This window comes from Castor canadensis, chromosome 11 (genome assembly GCF_047511655.1).
Source record: "Castor canadensis chromosome 11, mCasCan1.hap1v2, whole genome shotgun sequence".
In the NCBI taxonomy this organism is placed as follows: domain Eukaryota; kingdom Metazoa; phylum Chordata; class Mammalia; order Rodentia; family Castoridae; genus Castor; species Castor canadensis.
In genome coordinates this window covers 102,186,129-102,214,108 of record NC_133396.1, presented here as the reverse complement: position 1 = coordinate 102,214,108, position 27,980 = coordinate 102,186,129, and the positions used below count along the sequence as shown (strand labels likewise).

The 27,980-nt window shown below is 36.8% G+C and overlaps 1 protein-coding gene and 1 long non-coding RNA gene across 2 annotated transcripts in view; one reads left to right on the top strand and one right to left on the bottom strand.

Moving 5' to 3' along the window:
- The window catches only part of LOC141413890 (uncharacterized), a 50,031-nt gene that overhangs the window by 5,305 nt on the left and 16,746 nt on the right, over positions 1-27,980 (top strand). The window lies entirely within an intron of this gene.
- Positions 11-27,771, bottom strand: Pydc5 (pyrin domain containing 5). Its single transcript, XM_074047743.1, is given in 4 exon segments — positions 11-2,817; positions 2,819-3,035; positions 3,845-3,939; positions 25,271-27,771. Coding segments are annotated over 3 exon segments (519 nt in total). The 5' UTR covers positions 3,868-3,939; positions 25,271-27,771; the 3' UTR covers positions 11-2,538.

Here is a 27,980-nt window from a genome sequence, read left to right as displayed (position 1 = left end):
AGTCTGAAAGGAGAGATAGACTGCATTATAATAGTATTACACTTCAGTATTACACTTTCAACAATGGACAGATCATCCATATAGAAAAAAGGGACCACTGGATTTAAACTACGTTGTAGAGAAAATGGACCTAACTGAATACAACACATTTATGCAGCAACAACATAATACACATTCTTCTCAAATACACACAGAATATCTTTCAGGAAGACCACAAAACAAGTCTAAAATATAAAGAGATTTAAATTACATTTAGACATTCATGATAGTATGAAAGTAGAAATCAATAACAGGAAAATTTCGGGAAAATTCACAAATATGTGGAAAGTAAATGACATGTTCCTGTAAAGCCAGTAACACAAACAAAATTTGAATTTAATTCCCTGTTTTAAGATCAAAACTTAAAAGAGTTCTTAGCACCTACTAAGAGTTCAATAGATATTAGTGAATGGATAAATGTATCAATGAATGGACAACATGCTTGCTCCTCATCAGTGTCACCATAAGGCAGCTTTATGATCTAGTTGAGTCCCCCAGGTCTATCTATCATTGGGTTCATTTTTTTTCTGAAAAATCAACTTCTAGTCTCGATTATAAAAGTGACCAGATATCAAGATAGTCATGTTCAATTATTTAAAGCAATCTTCAGACAAAACAAGTCATGAGAAATTATTAGATGTTTCTGACAGGACCAGAGCAACTCTGAGGTAATATAACAAGATGACCAATTTGATTTTATTAGAAAAGAGAATGATTTAATGATTAAAGCTAATAGTAAATAACCTGTCTTGTGACACTGTAATTTCTCTACCACATATCAAATACCAAAAACAAGTAGACTCGTTTAGTGACATTATAGTGGGATCTCTGTTCTAGAAGAGAGATAAACTAGTCTTCCAAGAGTAAGTTAGTTCCATAAATCTCCTAATATTTAAGACTTGTTCTATGTTTACCATACAGAGAGCAAAAATAGTTAAGGGAAGCCAAGAGAATCAACATGTTATTCTACCCTATCATATCAGTTGTGGTACTAAGAAAATATTTGGAAGAGCATATCTTCCTACCACAAATATCCCACTTTCCTTAGTAACCTGGTCATATTTTTCATTTATTTAATTTGTCATTTCAGCCTTCTCTTTTTATCTTACATGATATTTGCAGACTTTGATCAGATTCTTTTAGCTTAGATGCCCTCATATATTCATCTTTTTTCCTACCAGCCCCTCTTATCTACTGATCACTGACTGTTGTCATTAAAGATTCCCTCAGATCTTCTCTACCACTCATGAGATGAACTCATGAGCAGAAGAGCCTGCATGCAAATAGTAGAGAAGGAAAATTCAAAAAATGCAAGATGAAACTTAAAAAAAAAAAACTGGTTTCCTGCCACAATAGCTAGAGGTATCATGGGATATAAATAAATTTGCTACATTCAAAATGCGCCTACAGATTACCTTGGATGGAACTTTGGAATTATAAAGGAACTTAGTTTGACTTCTTGTACAGTGTACAGAGCTGCCAGTAACACTTGAGCTTCCAATTTGGTCCCAAAATAATCACTTTTAGTTAATCAGGGTGATAAAATTCCAGGATCTGAGAACAGTAAAATGGAGGAAATATTTAAGGAAGGGAAATTTGGTGCTGTCTTAGCCAAAATGAGATCAATGAATTCTTGATTTGGGAAAACTTCAACCCCTTTTCCAATGCTCCTGGATAAAACACAAGGTAATTAGTTACTTGGAACAATTATGTGTGGTTACTGCCACCTTGTGGCCACATATATGAAAGTACATCTTCTATCTTCAGCTATCCAAGGAAAATAAAATACTTTGCACAATCAGTCCTTTCTCTAAAGTGCCTTAAATACAATGTAACAATTTTATGTTTGTATGGAACTGTGTGAGTATGTCATCACTTAAGTTCCCTAGTCTACATTTATCTTTCATGGAAATCACATATGAGAATGCATGCTACTCATGTTTATTCACACACAAATACTCAGTGAAAGCTGTTACAAATTTTACTGTTACAGTTTTACCTAGAATCTTAAAACTGCTTCATCTGTAGTCTCCCATTTTGGTAAGTCCTTGGGTGAGATATTATTTTGTTGGTCCTTTTTAGTGATTCTGACATAAAGTCAGGATATATCAATTGTTCTTAGAGAAAAAAATCAGAAGCTTACACAAAATGCAGATAATTCACAGATATTGATCAGTGATTTATTGGGTAATATAAAAATAGCCTTCATGTCTTGGGAAATTTGTACTGTCATCTACATTGAACGTGAAAGAAAGTGGAGAGGATTTCTGCACTAGAAGGCAAGGGTCTTCCCCTGAAGAAAGGCAGACTATCTGGGACAATGGCAAGCTGGCCAGGAGAGTAGTAAACAGTGTGTGAGGCAGGGCAAATGTGCCTGACACACAAGTTTTTAGTGTTGTAATTTCTTTATGTTTTCTTCAATCCTTTTGTGAAGTATGGGCATTACATACTGTGTAGATCATGTCCTAGAGTGTCAACACTGCTGTCCTGTGTCCATAGTCACTGCAAGTGGACTAGAGGCAAAGACCAGCAAAGGGAAGAGATGATGTAATGGGAGATGGGAAAACTAATTCTGGAATGAGTCTGTGGAATTTGTAACAAGCCCTTCTTAGTGATTCTCAGTAATAGGAGGAAAAGTGAGCAAATTTCCCCAGAAATCACTGGGGATCTTATCACTCTAACATCCAGAAAGGTGGATCCCTTCCACATACCTTTCTCCTTCTCTTCCTGAAGACTTTTTGCCACATACACATAATTCAACTTCTAGAAAATATAAAAAGTCTTAATCATTGCAGACACCACTACAACATTTTGAATCATCAATTCACCAGGCCAACTCTGTTCTGTTTACAGCTTCCAGATTGCCTTTGGCAATCTTAAATTTATCTGGAAGAAAGAACTTAAACCTATCCAGCTCCTCATCAGTGATTCCATACAGATCCGTCAGTAGCAGTATTTTTTTGTATTTACTCCCCATCTCACAGCTTTGGGTCAGCCTAAAAGAAATTAAAACTATATAAGATTACATCACCAAAAGCAATTCTACATGTAAAATCAACAAGATGAGAGGTTAATTGCCTTAAGGGAAAATAAACAAAATGTTTACAGTAAAGTAAAGGAGATTTGGATGAAACATAAGTAAATGTCTTTAAGCAAGGACATCCTGGGCAAGGACATCTTCAGAGGTCATAAGATGCTGCTGTAGTTCTTTTTTATTATTAGCATATTATAGTTGTACCAGGGGCACATTGTGACATTTACAAAGTGTTTACAATATATCTTAGTTAGGTTCACCTCTCCATTTTTCTTGTTTATCCTCTTTCTCCCCCTTCTTAGAACAGTTTCATCAGGTTTCATTGTTCCATTTTCATACATGAATACATAGTGCTTCACCATACTCACCTTCCTTTACCCTCCCACCAGTACCAATCCCAAATAAGACTTGTTTTAAAGCTGACTTATTGAGGCATATGCCATGCAACACAGTGTATATACTTCAAGCATACAATTTGAAACAAATTTGGCATATGTATACACTAAATGGATTCCAAATTATCAACTTACTCTTTCAGATATCATGTTCTTGGTGTCATATCTAGTCTTTTCCAAACTCAAAATCAGAAAATATTCTTCCATGTTTTTCTACAGAAATTTATAGTTGGGCTTTTAACATTTATATCTTTGACCTATTTTGAGTTATTTTCTATATGATGTGAGACATGATTCAGAGTTCATGTTTTTCACATGGGTGTGAATTTTGTCACAATCATATCATCAGAAGTCTATCCTTTCTCTACTTACTTACCTTTGCACCTTTGTCAAACTCATCTGTCCACATATCAGCAGGTCCTTTTCTGGATTCTTTCCACTGCTCCATTTATTTTCTCATTAATTGGGGATCTATGCAATATTTCAAATAGGAAGATTCAATAAGATGAAGATGGCAACCTTGTCAAATTAATCTATAAACTCCATACAAAACCTCATCCTTATTAAGATGATCCTAAAACTGCATGAAAAAATGAAGACAAAAATATACAAAACAAGTTTAAAATATTTATTATGAAATGCTGTTCTTACTAGATATCAATACTTATTATAAATATATAATAATTAAAGCAATATAATGGATATAATGGGGCAGGGTAAAACCAGCTAATAATAGGGTATGGAAATAGAACCACATATAAATAAAAACACAGTAAATAGTCAAAGGGAGAGATGAGATCCAAGATGGTGACTAGGTCACAGAAGCAGACAGCATGAGCTCCATGAATCAAAAATATTGCTAAGACACTGGAGTCACACTTGGTGGAAATAAAACAACTAGGAGAACCAAAACTTAGACACCCTGAACCCCTAACCCATATAAAGCTTCTCCATGCCACGTTATGCTGAGGAAACATGAGGGCTCCTGCTGTCACTAGATGCCAGCTGCAAACCTGCTTAGGAGACATTCCAAACAGGTGAGCACCAAGCATCACACAGTATTCCCCCAGGCACCCCCGGGATAAACCAGCATAGCCCCTTGGGCAGACTGACCCCCCTGCAAAAAAAAAAAAAGCCTGAATAAATAATGAACTGAAAACTAGCACACAGCACAGGGGACAGGAGTGCTGGAAGTGCACCAGAGAAGGGGGGAGGGACAAGGAGCTGATCTCCATTTGAACTTTCAGTAAACAAAGGCTGGAAAGGCAGAAGGGCTGACAGCAGGCCGGTGATAAGCTGCTGCCTGAAATAGGGCAGGTAGCAATCCACAAAACTCATCTCCTGAGCCAGTAAGCAGCAACCAAAGTCAAAAGACACTGCAAAATTGAAAAACAATCAACAAACCTTCACAACATGCTGACAGCAAGGGGCTGGCTGACAGGTCATTGACCTTGCCCCAGAGAAAGGGGGCAAGGCAAAGAAAAAAGCCCCCAGTAAACCATCACACCAAAAAGCCAACTCCAAAGCAGAACAGCTGGTGAGCTACAGAGCTGATCTCTGGAACCTGAGAACAACATACAAACTTAAATTGTCACACCTCACTGAGAGAGGAGCTGACTAAGCAGCTGCCCCTGAAAGACAGAAGAAAAAAAAACACTACCCTACCACCTGGTGATGCTTAAATACCAACAGCAGGACTGGATGCTGGAGGAGTAACACCAGAACTTAAACTAAGACTGAAATTCCATTGTTCCTGACCCTGGAGTGCATGTGTGTGTGTGTGTGTGTGTGTGTGTGTGTGTGTGTGTGTGTGTGTGTGTTTTGTTTCTTGTTTGTATGTTTGTGTTTGTTCATCTCTCCCTGTTGATTTCTTTGGGTTTTTTGTTTTGTTTTGCTTTGTTAGTTTTACTATTGTGAGTTAGTTAATACTGAATTACACCCAGACCAGGGACAGAATTAACACACACACACTAAGCTAAAAACCCAATACAGCCACAAAACAAAATTAAGCCAAGGGAAAGAAAAGAGGTGACTGAAACCACCAATAGCCTATCAAGAACATAGTTACACAGTACCAAGTGGAGCAATGGGAAGACAAAATAATTTAATACAGGATTCAGAGGGAAATGAAGAAAATTGATACCCAGTTCCAGACTCTAACAAAACAAAGATAAATGATGCCAAGGAACCCAATGATGTCCATGAGGAGAACTCATGCAAGAAATCACTGAGAATCTCATGGAGAGGTTACTAGACATGGTTCACCAAACATACAGAACCATTCAAGAAATTTCAAGACACCAAAAATAAAGAACATGAGAAGACACAGAAACAAATAAATGAATTTATAGGAGCCCTAAATAAACACCAAAGTGAAACAGAGAACACTATAAGTAGAGAGATAAATGAATTAAAGATGAAAATTGGCAATATTAAAGAGGAAGTGACCCATGATATGAAAAACCTCAGAAAAAAGAGTGAAACAGAAACACAAAACACAACGGAAAGCCACAACAGCAGACTAGAACAAGCAGAAGACAGAATCTCAGAACTTGAAACTGAAATGGAAATTAAAGGAAAAACTGAAGAGCTATTAGTCAAACAACTCAAGACCTGTGAAAGGAATATGCAAGAACTCACTGATTCCATCAAAAGACCAAACCTGAGAATCATGGGCATTGAAGAAGAAGAAGAGGTGCAAGAAAAAGGGATTCGTAATATATTCAACTAAATAACAACAGAAAATTTCCCAAATCTAGAGAAAGCTATGCCCAGTCATGTACAGGAAGCCTCCAGACCACCAGACAGACTTGACCAAAATAGAACTACACCACAACATATTACCATTAAAACAATAAGCACGGAGAATAGAGAAAGAATATTGAAGACTATAAGAGAGAAAAAACAAATAACATGTAAAGGTAAACCCATCAAAATCACAGCAGATTTCTCAACAAAAACCTTAAAACCAAGAAGGGCATGGAGTGAGGTATACTGAGCACTGAATGAACATAACTTCAACCTTAGGATATTCTACCCAGCAAAACTACAATTCAAAATAGATGGAACAATAAAAGTCTTCCGCAATAAGCAGAAACTAAAACAATATATGACCACAAAACAACCACTACAAAAGATTCTCCAAGGAATTCTGCACACAGAAAATGAAAGCAAGCAAAACCATGAGAAAACAGGCAGCAGTACCAAACCAGAGAAGAAGAAAAGACAAGGAATCAGAGAGTAACACTGATTTAGCTGCACACAATCAAACCCTTAAAAAACAAAACAACTAAATGACAGAAATCACCACATGCCTATCAATATTAACACTGAATGTTGACGGACTTAACTCCCACATCAAAAGATATAGTTTGGCAAACTGGATTAAAAATGAAGACCCAACAATTGTTGTTTACAGAAGACCAATCTCATTGACAGAAACAGGCAGTGGCTTAGGATGAAAGGCTGGAAGAAAATTTACCAAGTCAATGTCCCCCCAAAACAGGCAGGAGTAGCAATACTTATCTTGGACAAAGCAGACTTCAAACTTACACTGATCAAACGAGATAAAGAAGGACACTCCATACTAATAAAAGGAGAAATACAGCAAAAGGAAATAACAATTATCAACCTATAGGCACCCAATGTCAGTGCACCCAATTTCATCAAACATACTCTGAAGGACCTTAAAACATACATACATTCCAACACATTGGTAGTGGGAGACTGCAATCACCAATAGGTAGGTCATCCAAACAAAAAATCAATAAAGAAATTTTGTAACTAAATCACACCATAGATCAAAAGGACCTAGCTGGTGTCTACAAAATATTTCATCCAACAAAGACAAAATATACATTCTTCTCAGCAGCCCATGGAACTTTCTGCAAAACTGATCATATCTTAGGGCACAAACCAAGCCTCAGCAAATATAAGAAAATAGAAATAATCCAATGCATTCTATCTGATCACAATGCATTAAAACTAGAACTCAACAACAAAAACAACAGTAGAAAACATTCAAAAAATTGGAAGCTGAACAACACATTGTTCAATGATCAGTGGGTCACTGATGAAATGAAAGAGGAAATTAAAATGTTCCTGGAAGTTAATGAAAATGAAAACATGACCTATCAGAACCTATGGGACACAGCAAAGACAGTCCTAAAAAGAAAGTTTATAGCCATGAATGCATATATTAAAAGGACAGAAAGATCCCAAATCAACCTAGTACTACAGCTCAAACTCCTAGAAAATCAAGAACAAGCAAATCCCAAAACAAGCAGAGAGAACTAATAAAAATAAGGGCTGAAATTAATGAAATAGAAGCAAAGAAAGACCATTCAAAGAATCAACTAAACAAAAAGTTGGTTCTTTGAAAAAATAAACAAGATTGACAGACCCCTGACAGATCTGACTAAAACGAGGAGAGAAAAAAACCAAAATCAGTAAAATCAGAAATGCAAAAGGGGAGATAACAACAAACACCATGGAAATCCAGGAAATCATCAGAGACTCCTTTGAGAACCTATATTCAAATAAATTTGAAAATCTTGAGGAAATGGACAAATTTCTAGATACTTATGACCATCCAAAATTGAACCAAGAGGATATTAATCACCTGAATAGATCTATAACACAAAATGATATTCAAGCAGCAATAAAGAGTCTCTCAAAAAAGAAAAGTCCAGGACCTGATGGATTCTCTGCTGAATTTTATCAGACCTTTAAAGAACTAATATCAACTCTCCTTAAACTTTTCTATGAAATAGAAAGGAAAGGAACACTGCCTAACTCACTTTATGAAGCCAGTATTACACTTATCCCAAAACCAGACAAAGACACTTCCAAAAAGGAGAACTATAGGCCAATCTCCTTAATGAAAATCGATGCAAAAATCCTCAATAAAATAATGGCAAACAAATCCAACAACACATCAGAAAGATCATACAGTATGACCAAGTCAGCTTCATCCCAGGGATGTAGGGGTGGTTCAATGTATGAAAATATATAAATGTAATACAGCACATCAATAGAAGCAAAGACAAAAAACACTTGATCATCTTTATAGATGCAGAAAAAACCTTTGACAAGATTCAACACCACTTCATAATAAAAGCTCTAAGAAAACTAGGAATAGAAGGAATGTATCTCAACACTGTAAGGGCTATATATGACAAATCTATTGCCAACATCATACTCAATGGATAAAAACTGAAACCATTTCCCCAAAAATCAGGAATGAGACAAGGGTGCCCACTATCCCCACTTCTATTCAACATAGTCCTGGAATTCCTAGCCAGAGCAATTGGGCAAGAAGAAATAAGGAATACAAATAGTTAAAGAAACTGTCAAAATATCCCTATTTGAAGATGACATGATCCTATATCTTAAAGACCAAAAAACTCTACCCCAAAACTCCTAGACACCATAAACAGCTTAAGCAAGGTGGCAGGATACAAAATCAACTTACAAAAATCATTAGCTTTTCTATACACCAACAACAAACAAATTGAGAAAGAATATATGGAAACAATTCCATTCACAATAGCCTCAAAAAAAAAAATCAAATACCTAGGAGTAAACTTAACAAAGGATGTGAATGACGTCTATAAGGAGAACTACAAACCTCTGAAGAAAGAGATTGAGTAAGACTACAAAAGGTGGAAAGATCTCCTGTGCTTCTGGATTGGTAGAATCAACATAGTAAAAATGGCTAAACTACCAAAAGCAATCTACATGTTTAATGCAATTCCCATCAAAATCCCAATGACATTCATCACAGAGATTGAAAAATCTACCCTGAAGTTCATTTGGAAACACAAGACCCCACAAATAGCCAAGCAACACTCAGTAAAAGAGCAATGCTGGAGGTATCACAATACCCAACTTCAAACTATATTACAAAGCAATAGCAATAAAAACAGCATGTACTGGCACAAAAACAGACATGAAGACCAGTGGAACAGAATAGAGGACCTGGATATGAATCCACACAGCTATGCCCACCTTATTTTTGACAAACTGGCCAAAAAAGTATCATGGAGAAAAACCAGCCTCTTCAACAAATGTTGCTGGGAAAAGTGGTTATCTGCCTGCAAAAAACTGAAACTAGATCAATGTTTATCACCCTGTACTAGTATCAACTCAAAATGGATCAAAGACCTTAATATCAGACCTTAAACTCTGAAATTAGTACAGGAAAGAGCAGGGGATACTCTAGAAGCAATAGGTATAGGCAAGGACTTCCTCAATAGAACCTCAGCAGCTCAGCAACTAAGAGAAAGGATGGACAAATGGGACTTCATAAAATTAAAAAGCTTCTGCACAAGAAAAGAAATGGTCCCTAAACTGAAGAGACCACCCACAGAGTGGGAGAAAATATTTGCCAGCTATACACCAAAGTACTGATAACCAGAATATACAGGGAATTCAAAAAACTAAACTCTCCCCAAATCAATGAACCAATAAAGAAATGGGCAACTGAACTAAACAGAACTTTCTCAAAAGAAGAAATTCAAATGGCCAAAAGCACATGAAAAAAATGCTCAACATCTCTGGCCATAAAGGAAATGCAAATCAAAACCACACTAAGATTCCATCTCACCCTGTTATAATAGCTAACATCAAAAGCACCAACAACAACAGGTGTTGGTGAGAATGTGGGGAAAAAGGAACCCTAATCCACTGCTGGTGGGAATGCAAGCTAGTGCAATCACTCTGGGAAACAATATGGAGGCTTCTTAAAAATCTAAACATATGATCCAGCAGTCCCACTCCTGGGGATATACCCAAAACAGTGCAACTAAACTTATTCCAGAGGCAAGTGCACACCCATGTTTACTGCAGCACTATTCACAATAGCCAAGTTATGGAAACAGCCAAGATGCCCCACTACTTACAAATAGATTAAGAAAATGTGGTATTTATACACAATGGAATTTTACTCAGCCATGAAAAAGAATGAAATCTTATCATTTGCAAGTAAATGGATGGAACTAGAGAACATCATTCTGAGCTAGGTTAGCCAGGCTCAAAAGACCAAAAATCATATGTTCTCCCTCATATGCAGACTTTAGATCTAGGGCAAATGCAGCAATGTTGTTGGACTAGGGTCACATGCTAAGAGGAGAGCACATATACTGGAGGTATGGGGAAAGGTAGGAAACCCAAAACTTGAAAGTGTTTGATGTTCCCACTGCAGAGGAGCTAATACAGAAACCTTAAAATGACAGAGGTCAATATGGGAAGGTGACCAGGAAATAGTGAAGAAGTCTGGTAGAGTTGAATCAATTCAGGTTTTAATACATTTGTGCATGGAAGCAATGCTAGGAATCTCTCTGAATAGCCATCCTTATCTCAACTAGCAAAAACATTATGTCTTTCTAATTATTGCTTATGTCTTCCCTTCAACAAAATTGGAGAGAAGTGCAGAACAGGTTCTGCCTGGAAGCAAAGGAGGTTGGGGGGAGAAGGAGGGAGTGGGGGGCTGGGGCAGAAAAAGGCCCAAACAATGTATGCACATATGGATAAATGAATTTTAAAAAATCAAAGTGACACAAATCACAAGGAAAGATGACCACTTACAAAAAGTGCTCAGAAAAATATATGGAAAATTACAATATTGGATCTTTATCTCATATCATACATGAAGTACACATATTTATCTGCATTAAATATCTAAATAGGAATAGTAATGCTGTTGAAGAAAACACAGGAAAACTTCTCATTGTGCTGACTTAAAGTTTCTTTTTTCCATATTTTTATGAGTACATATTATTTGTGCAATGTGGGGAATTCATTGTCACAAATTTCCATACATGCATATAATACACTTTAATCATATTCACCCCCTCTATGACTCTTTCTAAAGCCCTTCCCATTTCCCTTTTTAGCTGTCTTGCAGTTTTTACGTGGGGTTCATTAATAACATTTTTGCACATGCATACAATGTACTTAGATCTTATTCTCTTCCCTCTTGCCCTCTGTTTTCCCCCACTCATCTCCTGCTGGTTCCCCTCCAACACTCTCCCATTTATGCTCATGTCCTTTTTTATCTAGCTTCCCTAAATGGGATAAGATAGTTGGTATTTATCTTTTTGAGTTTGGCTTATTTTATATAACATGACAATTTTTCAGTCCTATCCATTTTCCTACAGATGACATAATGTTTTCTTCTCCATGGGTGACTAATACTCCATAGTGTATGTATACCACATTTTCTTTGTCTGTTGATGGAATGATAGCCTGATTTCATAACTTAGTTCTTGTGAATAGTGTTACAATAAACATGGGTGTTCAGATATCTCTATTGACTGCTGAATTGCAATCCTTCCAACATATGCCCAAGGGCAGTATTGCAGGTCATGTGATAGTTCTATTTTTAATTTTTTTAAGGAATTTCCATATGAATTGCCATAGTGGCTGAACTAATTACATTTCCAATAATAGTGTATAGGGTTCCTTTTTCCCACATCCTCACCAACATTTGTTGTTTGTTTATTGAGATTAGTCATACTGACTGCCATGAGATGGAGTTTCTGTAGTTTTGATTTGCATTTTCTTTGTGGCTAAGGATTTTGAACATTTCTTCATCTATTTATTTGCCATTCATACTTCTTTTGAGAATTCTCTGTTTAATTCATTTGCTTGCTTATTAATTGGACTATTTTTTCTGTTGCATTCAAGTTTTTGAACTCTTTATATATTCTGGATATTAATCCAATGTCTGATGAATTGCTGGCAAAAATTTTCTCCCATTCTGAATGCTGTCTCTTCATTTCAGTAATTGTTTCCTTTGAAATGCATAAGCTTTTTGATTTGATGCAATCCCATTTGTCAATTCTTATTTCCTGAGCTATAGGACAGTTATACAGAAAGAAATTGCCTGTATGTGTATCTTCTGGTGTTTTTCCTGTTTTCCTGTAGTAGTTTCAAAGGCCAAGGTCTTCTGTTAAGGACTTTCATCCATTTTGAATTGGTTTTTATACAGGATGAGAGATAAGGATATAGTTTCAGTCTTCTACATGTGGATATCCAGTTTTACCAACACCATTTGTTAAAGAGAATGTCTATTCTCCAGCAGATGTTTTGGGCACCTTTGTTGAAAATCAGATGGCTGTAGCTGTGTGGCTGTATTTCTAGGTCTTCTATTCTATTCTATTGATCTATGTATCTGTTTTTGTACCAGAACCATGCTGTTTTTGCTACAATGGCACTGTAGTATAAATTAAAGGTAAGTATTGTGATACCACTAGCATTGCTCTTTTTCTCAGAATTGCCTTGGATATTCAGGGTCTTTCATGCCTCCATTTGAGTTTAAGGATTGCTTTTTTTCTACTTATGTGAAAAGTGACATTGGAATTTGATGTAACTGCACTGAATGCTTAGGCTGCTTTCCATATTATAGCTGTTCATGTTAGTTCTGCTGATCCATGAACACAGGAGATCATTCCATCTTCTAGTGTTTTCTTCAATTCATTTCTTCAGTGTTTAAATTTTCCATTGTAAAGGTCTTTAGCCTACTTAGTTAAGTTTTTACCTAGGTATTTTTTTGAGGCTATTATGAATGAGATTGATTTCTTGATTTCTTTCTCAGCCTGTTCATTATCAGTATATTAAAAAACTACTGATTTTCTAATGTTGATTTTGTACTCTGCTACTTTTCCAAAAGTAGTGTTTATCAGACCTAAAAGTCTGTTGGTTTTGTTAGTGTTCTTTGTTTTTATGTTTTTCCTTTTTTCTTTCTTTTTTTTTGTAGTACAGGGGTTTGAACTCAGGGCTTCTTTCTTGCTAGGCAGGTGGTCTACCACTTGAACCATGCCATGAGCTCCTTTTGCTTTACTTATTTGTCAGATGGGGTCTTATGTTTTTGTCCTGGCCAATCTGAACTGTGATCCTATTTATATCTTCCACCTTAGCTGAGATAACAGGACAGACAACCAACGTACAGTTTGTTGGTTGAGATGGTATCACATTAATTTTTCCATGGGCTGACCTCCAACCACATTCCTCCTGATCTCTGCCCACTGAGTAGCTGGGATCATAGGGATGAACCACTATACCTGGACTTTTGATGAAAGTTTAAGGTCTTTTAAGTATAGGATCATATCATCTTCAAAAACAGGTAATTTGACTTTCTCCTTTACTATTTCTATTCCTTTTATTTCTTTTTCTTACCTTATTGCTCTGGCTAAGAATTTCAAGCATTTTTGAATAATAGTGTTGATAGAGGACATTCTTGTCACTTTCCTGATTTTATAGGAAATGCCTTCAATTGTTTCCCATTTGGTACAAAGTTAGCAGTAAGTTTGTCATATATAGCCTTTAATATGTTGAGGTACATTCCTCATGTTTCCAGTTTTTTCAGGGTTGTCATGAAGTGATGTTGAGTTTTGTAAAAGCTTTTCTTCATCTATTGAGATGATCATTGATTTTTTTCTTTATTCTACTTATGTGCTGTATTGCATTTAATGACTTCCATATATTTAACTATCCTTGCATTGTGGAATGAAACCAACTTGATAATGGTGCATGATCATTTTAATGTTATTGAATTTGGTTTGCATGTATTTCACTGAGAATTTTTGCATCTGTAGGCAATATGGAAACTGGCTCATGGCTTTGTTTTTTTGTTGTGTCTTTAGTTTTGGTAGCAGGTTAATACTGACTTCATAGAGTGAGCTTGGTAGCACTTTTTCCCTTTCTACTTCATGGAAAAGTTTGAGGAACACTGGTGTTGGTCCTTATTTGAAAGTCTGGTAGGGCATTTATCCAGCATTGGGCTTTTCTTTGTTAGGAGACTCTTCTACTGCTTCAATCTCATTGCTCATTATAAATCTGTTTAAGTGGTTTATATCATCATGGTTCAATTCTGATAGGTCATATAGATCTAGAAATTTACCCATTTCTTCCAGATTTACCAGTTTATTGGAATAAGTTCTTGAAATATTCCCTAATGATTACCTGAATTTCATTGGTATTTGTTATGATATCCCTTTTTCATCTCTAATTTTATTAATTTGGGTCTTGGGTAAGGGTTTATTAATCTTGCTTATCTTTTCAAAGAAACAACTCTTTGTTCCACTGATTCTTTCTAAACCCATTTTAAGTCTCCATTTCATTAATTTCTTCCCAATCTTTATTATTTCTTTACAGCTACCGCTTTTAGACCTGTTCTAGTTTTATTAAGCTTTACTATTAAATTTTTTATTTGTTATCTCTCAAATAATGTATTAACTCATAGCTATAAACTTTCCTCTTTTTCTGTCTTTTCTGTGTCTCAAAGGTTCTGGTATGTTATGTTTTCTCTTTTTTTTAATTTTTATTTTATTCATATGTGCATACAATGTTTGGGTCATTTCTATCCCCTACCCCTGCCCCCTTCCTCTCCCCCCCGCTCCCTCCCTTACCCCCCCCTTACCCCTCGCTACCCAGCAGAAACTATTTTGCCCTTATCTCTAATTTTGTTGAAGTGAGAGTATAAGCAGTAATAGGAAGGACCAAGGTTTTTTGCTAGTTGAGATAAGGATAGCTATACAGGGTGTTGATTCGCATTGATTTCCTGTACATGTGTGTTAACTTCTAAGTTAATTCTTCTTGAGCTAACCTTTTCTCTAGTTCCTGGTCCCCTTTTCCTATTGGCCTCAGTTGCTTTAAAGTATCTGCTTTAGTTTCTGTGCATTGAGGGCAACAAATGCTATCTAGTTTTTTGGGTGTCTTAACATTCTTCATACCTCCTTTGTGTGCTCTCGCTTTATCATGTGATCAAAGTCCAATCCACTTGTTGTGTTTGCCCTTGATCTAATGTCTGCATATGAGGGAAAACATATGATTTTTGGTCTTTTGGGCCAGGCTAACCTCACTCAGAATGACGTTCTCCAATTCCATCCATTTACCAGCGAATGATAACATTTCGTTCCTCTTCATGGCTGCATAAAATTCCATTGTGTATAAATACCACATTTTCTTAATCCATTCATCAGTGGGGACATCTTGGCTGTTTCCATAACTTGGCTATTGTGAATAGTGCTGCAATAAACATGGGTGTGCAGGTGACTCTGGAGTAACCTGTGTCACAGTCTTTTGGGTATATCCCCAAGAGTGGTATTGCTGGATCATATAGTATATCAATATTTAGATTTTTAACTAGCTTCCAAATTTTTTTCCAGAGTGGTTGTACTAGTTTACATTCCCACCAGCAGTGTAGGAGGGTTCCTTTTTCCCCACATCCTCACCAACACCTGTTGTTAGTGGTGTTACTAATGATGGCTATTCTAACAGGGGTGAGGTGGAATCTTAGTGTGATTTTAATTTGCATTTCTTTTATTGCTAGAGACGGTGAGCATTTTTTCATGTGTTTTTTGGCCATTTGAATTTCTTCTTTTGAGAAAGTTCTGTTTAGTTCACATGCCCATTTCTTTATTGGTTCATTAGTTTTGGGAGAATTTAGTTTTTTAAGTTCCCTATATATTCTGGTTATCAGTCCTTTGTCTGATGTATAGTTGGCAAATATTTTCTCCCACTCTGTGGGTGTTCTCTTCAGTTTAGAGACCATTTCTTTTGATGAACAGAAGCTTTTTAGCTTTATGAGGTCCCATTTATCTATGCTGTCTCTTAGTTGCTGTGCTGCTGGGGTTTCGTTGAGAAAGTTCTTACCTATACCTACTAACTCCAGAGTACTTCCTACTCTTTCTTGTATCAACTTTAGTTTGTGGTCTGACATTAAGATCCTTGATCCATTTTGAGTTAATCTTGGTATAGGGTGATATACATGGATCTAGTTTCAGTTTTTTGCAGACTGCTAACCAGTTTTCCCAGCAGTTTTTGTTGAAGAGGCTGCTATTTCTCCATCATATATTTTTAGCTCCTTTGTCAAAGATAAGTTGCTTATAGTTGTGTGGCTTCATATCTGGGTCCTCTATTCTGTTCCACTGGTCTTCATGTCTGTTTTTGTGCCAGTACCATGCTGTTTTTATTGTTATTGCTTTGTAATATAGTTTCAAGTCAGGTATTGTGATACCTCCTGCATTGTTCTTTTGACTGAGTATTGCCTTGGCTATTTGTGGCCTCTTCTGTTTCCATATAAATTTCATGGTAGATTTTTCAATCTCTTTAATGAATGACATTGGAATTTTGATGGGAATTGCATTAAACATGTAGATTACTTTTGGGAGTATCGACATTTTTACTATGTTGATTCTACCAATTCATGAGCATGGGAGATCTCTCCACTTTCTATAGTCTTCCTCAATCTCTTTCTTCAGAAGTGTATAGTTTTCCTTGTAGAGGTCTTTCACATCTTTTGTTAGGTTTACACCTAGGTATTTGAGTTTTTTTGAGGCTATTGTAAATGGAATTGTTTTCATACATTCTTTTTCAGTTTGCTCATTGTTAGTGTATAGAAATGCTAATGATTTTTCTATGTTGATTTTATATCCTGCTACCTTGCTATAGCTATTGATGGTGTCTAGGAGCTTCTGAGTAGAGTTTTTTGGGTCTTTATGGTATAGGATCATGTCATCTGCAAATAGGGATATTTTGACAGTTTCTTTACCTATTTGTACTCCTTTTATTCCTTCTTCTTGCCTAATTGCTCTGGATAGGAATTCCAGTACTATGTTGAATAGGAGTGGAGATAGTGGGTATCCTTGTCTAGTTCCTGATTTTAGAGGGAATGGTTTCAGTTTTTCTCCATTAAGTATAATACTGGCTGTAGGTTTGTCATACAGAGCTTTTATAATGTTGAGGTACTTTCCTTCTATTCCTAGTTTTCCTAGAGCCTTTATCATGAAATGGTGTTGGATCTTATCAAAGGCTTTTTCTGCATCAATTGAGATGATGAAGTGGTTTTTGTCTTTGCTTCTGTTAATGTGGTTTATTATGTTTATTGATTTTTGTATGTTGAACCACCCCTGCATTCCTGGGATGAAGCCTACTTTGTCGTGGTGAATGATCTTTTTGATGTGTTGTTGAATTCGGTTTGCCATTATTTTATGGAGGATTTTTGCATCAATGTTCATTAAGGAGATTGGCCTATAGTTCTCTTTTTTTGGAGGTGTCTTTGCCTGGTTTTAGGACAAGTGTAATACTAGCTTCATAAAATGTGTTAGGGAGTTTTCATGCCCTTTCTATTTTGTGGAACAGTTTAAGCAGGGTTGGTATTAGTTCTTCTAATTCAGCAGAGAATCCATCAGGTCCTGGACTTTTCTTTTTGGGGAGACTCTTGATTGCTGCTTCAATTTCATTTTGTGTTATAGATCTATTCAGGTGATTAATATCCTCTTGGTTCAGTTCTGGATGATCATATGTATCTAGAAATTTGTCCATTTCTTCAAGATTTTCGAATTTATTTGAATACAGGCTCTCAAAGTAGTCTCTGATGATTTCCTGGACTTCCATGGTGTTTGTTGTTATCTCCCCTTTTGCATTCCTGATTCTACTAATTTGGGTTTTTTCTCTCCTCATTTTAGTCAGGTTTGCCAGGGGTCTATCGATCTTGTTTATTTTTTCAAAGAACTAACTTGTTTCATTAATTCTTTGTATGTTTTTTTTTTGTTTCTATTCCATTGATTCAGCTCTTATTTTTATTATTTCTCCCTTTCTATTTGTTTTGGGATTTGTTTGTTCTTGTTTTTCTAATAGTTTGAGATGTATCATTAGGTCATTGATTTGGGATCTTTCAGTCTTTTTAATGTATGCACTCATGGCTATAAACTTTCCTCTCAGGAGTGCTTTTGCTGTGTCCCATAGGTTCCAGTAGGTTGCGTTTTCATTTTCATTGACTGCCGGGAACTTTTTAATTTCCTCTTTTATTTCATCAATGATCCATTGTTCATTAAGCAATGAGTTATTCAGTTTCCAGCTGTTTGCATGTTTTTTGTCTCTTTGTTGTTGTTGAGTTCTAGTTTTATTGCATTGGGATCAGATAGAATGCCTGGTATAATTTCTATTTTCTTATATTTGCTAAGGCTTGCTTTGTGCCCTAGGATATGATCTATTTTGGAGAAGGTTCCATGGGCTGCTGAGAACAACATATATTGTGTAGAAGTTGGATGAAATGTTCTGTAGACATCAACTAGGTCCAGTTGATCTATGGTATATTTTAGATCTAGGATTTCTTTACTGATTTTTTGTTTGGATGACCTATCTATTGATGATAATGAGGTGTGAAAGTCTCCAAAAACCACTGTGTTGGAGTTAATATGTGCTTTTGGGTCCGTCAGGGTATGTTTGATGAAATTGGTTGCATTGACATTGGGTGCATATAGGTTAATAATTGTTACTTCCTTTTGGTCTATTTCCCCTTTTATTAGTATGGAATGTCCTTCTTTATCTCATTTGATCAACATAGGTTTGAAGTCTACTTTGTCAGAGATAAATATTGCTACTCCTGCCTGTTTTTGGGGGCCATTGACTTGGTAAATCTTCTTCCAGCCTTTCATCCTAAGCCTATGCTTATTTCTGTCAGTGAGATGGGTCTCCTGTAAGCAACAAATTGTTCAATTTTCCTTTTTAATCCAGTTCATCAAACAGTACCTTTTGATGGGGGAATTAAGTCCATTAACATTAAGTGTTAGTACTGATAGGTATGTGGTGATTCCTGTCATTTAGTTTTCTTAGTTGTTTGAAGGTTTGATTGTGTGTACCTAGATTGAGGTTACTCCCTACTTTCTTGCTTTTTCTTTTCCTGTAGTTTGGTTCTGCCTGCCCTTTCATGGTTATGTTGGGTTTCACTTTCTGTGTGCAGAATCCCTTGAAGAATCTTTTGTAGTGGTGGCTTTGTGGTCACATATTGTTTTAGTGTCTGCTTATCATGGAAGAATTTTATAGCTCCATCTATTTTGAATGCTTGTTTTGCTGGGTAGAGTATCCTAGGGTTAAAGTTATTTTCATTCAGTGCCAGAAGATCTCACCCCAAGCTCTTCTTGCTTTTAATGTTTCTGTTGATAAGTCTGCTGTGATTTTGATAGGTTTTGTTTTTTTCTCTCTTACAACCTTCCATATTCTTTCTCAGGTCTCTGTACTTTTTGTTTTAATGATGATATGCCATGGGGTAGTTCTATTTTGGTCTGGTCTGTTTGGTGGTCTGGAGGCTTCTTGCATCCATATGGGAATAGATTTCTCTAGATTTGGGAAATTTTCTGTTATTATTTAGTTGAATATATTATTCATTCCCTGTGCTTGCACCTCTTCTCCTTCTTCAATACCCATGATTCTCAGGTTTGGTCTTTTGATGGAGTCAGTGAGTGCTTGCATTTTCTTTTCACAGGTCTTGAGTTGTTTAACTAATAGTTCTTTGGTTTTTCTTTTAATTACCATTTCATCTTCGAGTTCTGAGATTCTGTGTTTTGTTTGTTCTATTCTGCTGGATTGGCCTTCCATTTTGGCATGTCTGTTTTGTTCTTTTTTCTGAGGTTTTCCATATCCTGAGTAGTTTCCTCTTTAATGTTGTCTATTTTCATCCTGAGTTCATTTATCTCTTTTTTAATTGTGCTCTTTGTTTCACTTTGGTATTTATACAGTGCTTCTATGGTTTCTTTTATTTCTTCTTGTGCTTTCTCAAATTCTCTATCTTTGTTGTCTTGGAAATTCTTGAGTATTTCCTGTACATTTTAGTTGACCATACCCAGTATCATCTCTACAAAATTCTCAATGATTACCTGTTGGATTTCTTCTTTTAGATTATCCTTGTGGGTTTCATTGGCTTCTTTGACATAGTTTACCTTCATTTTGTTGGAGTCTGGATCTGAGTATCTGTTTTCTTCATTTCCCTCTGGTTCCTGTACTAATTTTTTGCTGTGGGGAAACTGGTTTCCCTGTTTTTTCTGTCTTCCCATCATTGCCCTTGGTGTTGTTATTGTTCCTGTACTGTGTTCAATTAAGTATTTTCTAGCTTGTAATAATAACAATGGTGATATTTAGAATGGACAGGTGAGAGGAGAGGGAAAGCAAAGAAGGTTAAAAAAAAGGAGAAAACAAATAAACAAACAAGTAAAAAAACAAAACAAAAAAGTTTCAAAGATATAAACAGGGAGAGATAGTGTACTAATCAACAGTAAGCTAAACAGGTATTAGAGAGACAGAGAGAGGATTGAAAAACAAATTTAAATAAATAAATAAATCTCCAAGTTCAAATGCAATAAAGTTTCAGACTTAATAATTTTGGTGTTTGTCCTTCAGCTTCCAATCCTGGAGATAGTGTCTCAGACATAGTTCTGCTGTTGTCTCATCAAAGGGAAAAAAAAAACAAACAAACAAGAAAAAAAAACCCACAAAGTGTCCCAAGTTCAATTGCAATACCGTTTCAGTAAGTTTTTCATCATGCAGGTATAGTTCGATTGTTGTCTCATCAAAGGAAGAGAAGGAAAAAAAAGTCTGGAGACAGTTCTGTGAATGGCTACCTGAGGCTGCGGCTCACCTGCCCACTGCTGTCAGCCTGCTGTTGCTGGAGGCTCTATGCAGATCTCAGGAGTGAACTTAACACACACCTAGCCCCACAGACTTTGTTTACTTGGAGTTCTCCTGGGTGCAACTGCCACTGCTACAATCTTTCCCCTTTCCAAGCACACTGGGGGAGGTGACACTACATCCACTTTCTCAGGCCGGTGTGTTTATTTACAGTGCACATGGGAAGTGGGCCTTCCTCCTCTCCCACAGGAGGTGGGTGGGAGTTTTCCTCCCACTGCCACTTTTACAAGCTTTCCCACACCTGGTTTCTGGGCGTGTGCCGCAGCTCCTGCCTTCTCTGGCTGGCTTGTTTATTTACAGTTCCATGAGAGATTTCCCCTCCCCCCCTCTTCGGCACTCAGGGCACCCTGCCCTCTTTGCTACATGTCTTTTTTGTTGTTGTTGCTTATTATTCAGTTTTTTTTCTTTTTTCCCTGGCTGGGGGTTAGTCTGTCCAGGGGGCTATGCTGATCTGGCCCAGGGTTGTCTGTGGGAGTACCACGTGCCACTTAGCTCACCTTGTGGTCCACATCTTCCCAAGCCGTCTGGGCGCTGGCATCTGGCAGCAGCGTGGGAGCCCTCCTGGTTTCTCCATTTAATGTGGAGTGGGGATGCTATGTGTGGGCTGGGGATGTGGAGGAGTCAAAGTTTTGCCTCTTCTTGGTGTTTTTTCCTGTAAGGTGTATCTCCAGCATCTCTCCAGGATTTTACTTTAGGAAGCATGCTTTCTGCTTCCTCCCTCTAGTCGCCATCTTGGAATCCCATTATGTTTTAATTTTCACTTGATTCCATGATTTTTTTTATTTCCCCATTATTTCTTCAGTGAGCTACTGATCTTTCAGAAGTGTATTTTTAGTCTCCATGTGTTCGTATATTTTCTATAGTTTCTTCAGTTATTGAGTTCTACTTTTATTCCAGTGTGGTCTGATAAAACACAGGAATTTATTTGTTAAGACTTGCTTTATCTCCTCAAAGATGATCTATTCCCAAGAAAGTCCCATGGACTGTTGAGAAGAATATAACATTTGTGGCTGTTGGGTAGAATATCCTGCAGATGCCTGTCAAGTCCATTTGATCAAGAGTGCCATCTAATTCCAAATTTCTTTCATTTTCTTATGGGGGGTGGTACTGAGTTTGGAACTCAGGGCCTTGTGTTTGCTAGCCAACTGCTCAAACATTTGAGCCATGGCCCTAGCCCTAGCTCTAGCCCTACTTTTTTTAGTTTATTTTTCAGGTAGTGTCTTGCTTTTTGCCTAGGACTGGACTTAGAACTTAATCATCCTACCTCTGCCTTATACATAGCTGGAATTAAAAGTATGAACCAACGTGACCTGCTTGTTTCTTCAGAAAAGGTCTCACTTTTCTTTTTTATCCAGGTTGGCCTCACATTGCAATCCTCCCATCTCTACCTCCTGTGTAGCTACCAAACTTTCTTTACTGACTTTTTTAATCTGGATATTTTACCTATTGGTGAGAATGGAGTGTTGAAGTAACCCAGTATTATTGTATTGGGATCTATCTGTGCTTTTATGTCTAGTAGTGTTTATTTCATGAAGTTGGGTGCATCATATTCCCAGTGGGTTGTTCCCTTTATCAATATGAAGTGACCTTCTTTGTCCCTGAGTAATTTGAGTTTGAAGTGACCTTTGTCAGATATGAGTATAATTACTCCTGGTTGCTTTTTGGTTCCAATGGCTTAGAATATATTTTTCTACCCTTTCACTTTAATCCTGTGTTTGTCTTTGCCAGTGAGGTAAATTTTTGTAGGCAACAAATGGCTGGGTCCTGTTTTTTAATCTTCCAGTCTATGTCTTTTGATTGGAGAATTGAGACCCTTGGCATTCAGAGCTATTATTGAAAGGCATGTAATAATTTTGATCATTTTGTTGTGGTGGTGGTATTTGATCTTTCCCTAACCATTGTTTGTTTAGCTACTCTAATGAGATTTATTCTTCCCTCTATTTCCATGGTTGTATTTATCAAGTGTGTTTAGGATTCCTTCAAGCATCTTCTGCAGTGCTGGCTTAGTGCTCATGATTTCCTTTAGCTTTTGTTTATCACAAAATGATTTTACTTCTCCTTCAATTATGAAGAATAGTTTTGCTAGATATAGTAGTTTAGGTTGGCAGTTATTTTCTTTTTTTTTATTTCTTTTATTCATATGTGCATACAATGTTTGGGTCATTTCTCCCCCCTTCCCCCCTGCACCCTTCCTTTCCCCTGCCCTCTCCCTCTCCCCCCCACTCCCTTGCTACCAGGCAGAAACTATTTTGCCCTTATCTCTAATTTTGTTGAAGAAAGAGTATAAGCAACAATAGGAAGGACAAATGGTTTTTGCTAGTTGAGATAAGGATAGCTATACAGGGAGTTGACTTGCATTGCTTTCCTGTACATATGTGTTACATTCTAAATTAATTCTTCTTGAACTAACCTTTCTCTAGTTCCTGGTCCCCTTCTGCTATTGGCCTCTGTTGCTTTAAAGTTTCTGCATTAGTTCCTTTGCATTGAGGACATCAAATGTCATCTTGTTTTTTTTGCCTATCCTCATACCTCCCTTGTGTGCTCTTGCCTCATCATGTGATCAAAGTCCAATCCCCTTGTTGTGTTTGCCCTTGATCTAAAGTCCACATATGAGGGAAAACATATGATTTTTGGTCTTCTGGGCCTGGCTAACCTAGCTCAGGATAATGTTCTTCAGTTCCATCTATTTACCTGCAAATGATAAGATTCCATTCTTTTTCATGGCTGAGTAGTATTCCACTGTGTATAAACTCCACATTTTCTTGATCCATTCATCAGTAGTGGGGCATCTTGGCTGTTTCCATAACTTGGCTATTGTGAACAGTGCTGCAATAAACATGGGTGTGCAGGTGCCTCTGGAGTAACCTGTGTCACAGTCTTTTGGGTATATCCCCAGGAGTGGTATTGCTTGATCATATGGCAGATCTATGTTTAGATTTTTAAGAAGCCTCCAAATTCTTTTCCAGAGTGGTTGTACTAGTTTGCATTCCCACCAGCAGTACATAAGGGTTCCTTTTTCACCACATCCTTGGGTTGACAGTTATTTTATTTTAGGGCTCAAAATACATAATTTCATGCTCTCCTTGCTTTTAAATTTCTATTGAGAAATCTTCTATTCTGATGGGTTTGCCTTCATTTGTCATTTGACACTTCTGTCTGTCAGCTATCAATGTTTTTCTTGTTCTGTGTACTTCATGTTTTAACTATAATATGCCATCAGAAGGTTCTTTTCTGGTCTTGTCTTAATGATGCCTCAAAAGCCTCCTGTACCTGAATGGCTATTTCTAAAGATTTAGGGAAATTTCTGCTTTTATTTTATGAAATATACTTTCTGTGCCTTTAGCTTGCACCCCTTCTCCTTTTACAACCATGATTTGTAGTTTTGGTTTTTTTTAATGATGTCCCAAAAGTCTTGCATGTTCTGCTTGTACTTTGTTCTTTATCTGAGTGTTCTAATTCATCTACCTTGGCTTCAAGCACTGATATTCTGCCTTCACCTTTATTCATTACATTGGCTAGATTTTTAATTGATTTTTTATCTTATTTATTGAGTTTTCATTTTGATGTTTTGAGTTTCAATTTGATTTCTATGTCATTATTGACTTCCTCTTTCATATCCTGCATTACCTTCTTATTTCCTTCACCTGTTTATTTGCATTCTCTTTGGATTCATTCATTTACATGTGTCCTTTTTTAATTTTACTAATCATTTTTATAATTATTGTTTTGAATTCTTTGCCTGGGATTTCATCCACTTCACTTTCATTAATGCATTCTTGTAGAATTATTGTCATTTGGATATGTCATACTGCCTTACTTTTTAATATTTCTTATGTATTTGTGTTGGATTTGTGTTTCTGAGGCCAACCCATTTCTCAGACAGTTCAATCACTTTATTCCTTCAGTTAAAGGATGCTCAGGGTTCAGGGAGGACTCTGTAGTGGTAAAGTTGAGATGTAGTTTCTCATCACTAGACTGGGGTTATAGCTCATTAGCCAAACATCTACTCAGAGCACTGGGACTGATCCACAGCACCACTCAGATAGAGGCACATTAACTAAAATCTCTTGCAGTTCCTAGTGTATGCGCTGTGTTTTATGTGGGTTAAAGACAGGGCTGGTCAAGGGTCAGTTGTCTGCTGCTTTTACTTTACAAAGTTTACTTCTTTGTACAGTGGGAGCCATTGCTAGCCACAAGGAGTTTTGCAGGTCCTCACTTGCTCCAAAGACTCCCCTACTTTGTGCCACCAGAGCAACAAGTGTCCAAACCTAGGGATGCAGGTGTCTGCCTGCCAGTCTCAGTGTTTTCAGATCACATCCAACAGTTGACCCACCTTGCAGATGGATGAAGGCTGGGGAATCATGTGGCGTGCAGGACATATGCTCAGACCTCTCACTCCCACCTGGAAGGAAGCATCCACAATGTGCAAGCAGATTCTGGAAGCTTCTGTCAGTGCTTTCAGTCCCCACCCAGCAGTTTCCTAGCCTGTGGAAGGAAAGGAGCTTGGGAAATCACATTATTCTCAAGACCTGTGCTCAAGGCTTTCAGTCTCACTTAGCAGCAAACACCCACAGTCAGCAGGCAGCTCCCAAAGGCTGAGAACTTATCTAGTCATGGGCTTGGTACTCTGTTTCTGCAATGATCCTCAGGTGACAGAACTTCTCCTTGCAAGGAAGATGTGACTACCAGATTCTCTCTCTCTCTCTCTCTCTCTCTCTGTGCAACCACCTCCCATGGTCATCTGCCACCTAGACATTGTGGTAAGTTCTCCCAATATTCCCTGAGCCATGATTGTTCCTGTGTTTAAGCTCCCAGAATGACTGAGTCTCAAACCACAGCTTGCCCCCTCTCAAGATGGTGCCTTGTTATAGTCCTCTGAGTTATATATACAAAAAAGTCTTTCCTTTTCCATGCTAATCTGCCACACAGGAGAAATCATTGTCACACCACAGTCTCATCCTGGATGTAAAGCTTGGAGGAAATATGGACTTCTGTAGCTACATCTGCCAATATGTTGCCAATGCCATGTCATTTACTTTGTGGTGGAGATTTTGGCTTCCTCTTCTCCACGGGGAGCTGGGGCTGGAGCTTCAGACTCTTTCCTAATTTTCTTTGCTGCTTCTCTGTTCCTCCATGATTTTCAGCTACCCTGTCCCTCTTTTGTGGTTCCCAAAGTTCTTCCTCGCTTTTTCTCTTCTTTGTTACCTCAGCTCTTCTCATTCACAGAGTTAAATAGAGAAAGCTTCTACTCAATCCTCTTGCCCGGTAAAGTGTCTTAGAAAGTTTCTGAAAATAAGGCACAAAGAGGACTGGCCAGAAAGGAGAACTTTGTCAAATCTGAATTTGTAGAAATAGAGACACACAAATACACACAGATTAAAACAAGTGAAAACACAAGGCAAAAACTGGGAAAATATTACCTTCAATGTCTATAACTAGTACATGATTTGCTTTGTATCAGTATAGAAATTTCAATATAGAAAATATAAATAGTCTGTGTGAAAAGATACAAAAAAGCAATTTACCTGAATTCCAATAAGCATTAAAAAAGATGTATTAGTAATTAGTAATTTCCAGAGCAGCAATATGAGAGGTAGAAGAAATAAGTCAAAGAATGAGAGATGTTTATGATAGGAAAACAACAGATTTTGAATTTCAGAAAAGCTTAAGAACCCCATCAGTATAGTCAATAATAATAATATATTCTAAATTATTACTATTAATGTGGTCTCATTATTTTTACTGTAGATCGGAAAGGACTGGAGAAACTCTACTTAACACATGGATACTTTCTAAATGAAAACCAAAACTATTATCAGCACGATTTTCAAAACATACTTGCACTATATGGAACAATAAATCTTCCCAAATGTTTCAGCAAATAAGGAAAACAAGGAAAGAAACTAACTCTTGTTGATTATGGTAAAGAATCAATTCAGCATGCTTCCTATTGGTCTATAGGAAATTAATTTTCTTATAAACCTCTATACAAGAACATAATCACATTTTATACATGAATAATTGAGACAGCTGTTTCTCTGAAGTTTTGCTTTTATTGTATTACTATAAAATTTGTGTTTTACTCCATGATATCTGTTCATTTAAAAATGTGTTAAGGCATTTGTTGGGTTAAGACTATAAGTCAATGGAAGAACACTTATCTAGCATGCCTGAAGCTCTGAGCTCAACTTCAGCAGCTCAAAAGATAAATAAGAAAGCATTTGTTATACAGTAAAATACACATGCAGTGAAATTGCTTTCAGGTCTATTTGATGGCTTCATGACTCCAAAAGTACATGCACTGTAATTTAAGATGCATGGTGCTGTACGTTGCCTAATAACTGATCACTGGATAGTGTTTCACAATTTACAAAGTGCTTTCACAGGGAGCCTTGAAGATGGAAAGACAGATTTAGGTAGTATCCAACTACCTCTGAAATAAGAAAATTCCTACCACCAGATAGCACAAAGGGCCTGAAAAATAACAGTTTCCATTTATTATAATTCCTCAATTATTACAGATTACATTAGGTACTTGAGGAGGAATGAGTTATCTGAGGTCACATAGGTAGTAAAAATTCAAAAACCTGACTTCAAGTCTTCTGAATCCAGATGCTCCACTCTTTCTTTTGCCAACTGCCTTCTTATTGTTCAGTGAATGGGCAATAATACCTTGGAAAAATGTTGGTTTGATTTGTAAGATACACATTCCCTATATGCCTAACAATCTTATAATTCCAACAATAATATAATAACAATTATAAATTATTTTCTTTCCCTAAATAATTTATCTCTCTTTACCCAAAATATCCAGGATATCTTCACAGCTTACTCCCTCACTCTATAAACTTCCCTGGGCATATTTTACAAATTATAGCACATGGCCATATTCCTCACCATTACTGTAAACTCTCCTTTCTTTCATTGAATTTATCTTCTTAGCAATATAGTATTCATATTATTCCTGTTTATTTTTAATTTTATTCTATAGTGGAATAGAAGTGCCTGGTAAACAAAGACTTTGGTGTTTATTTCTGTATTCC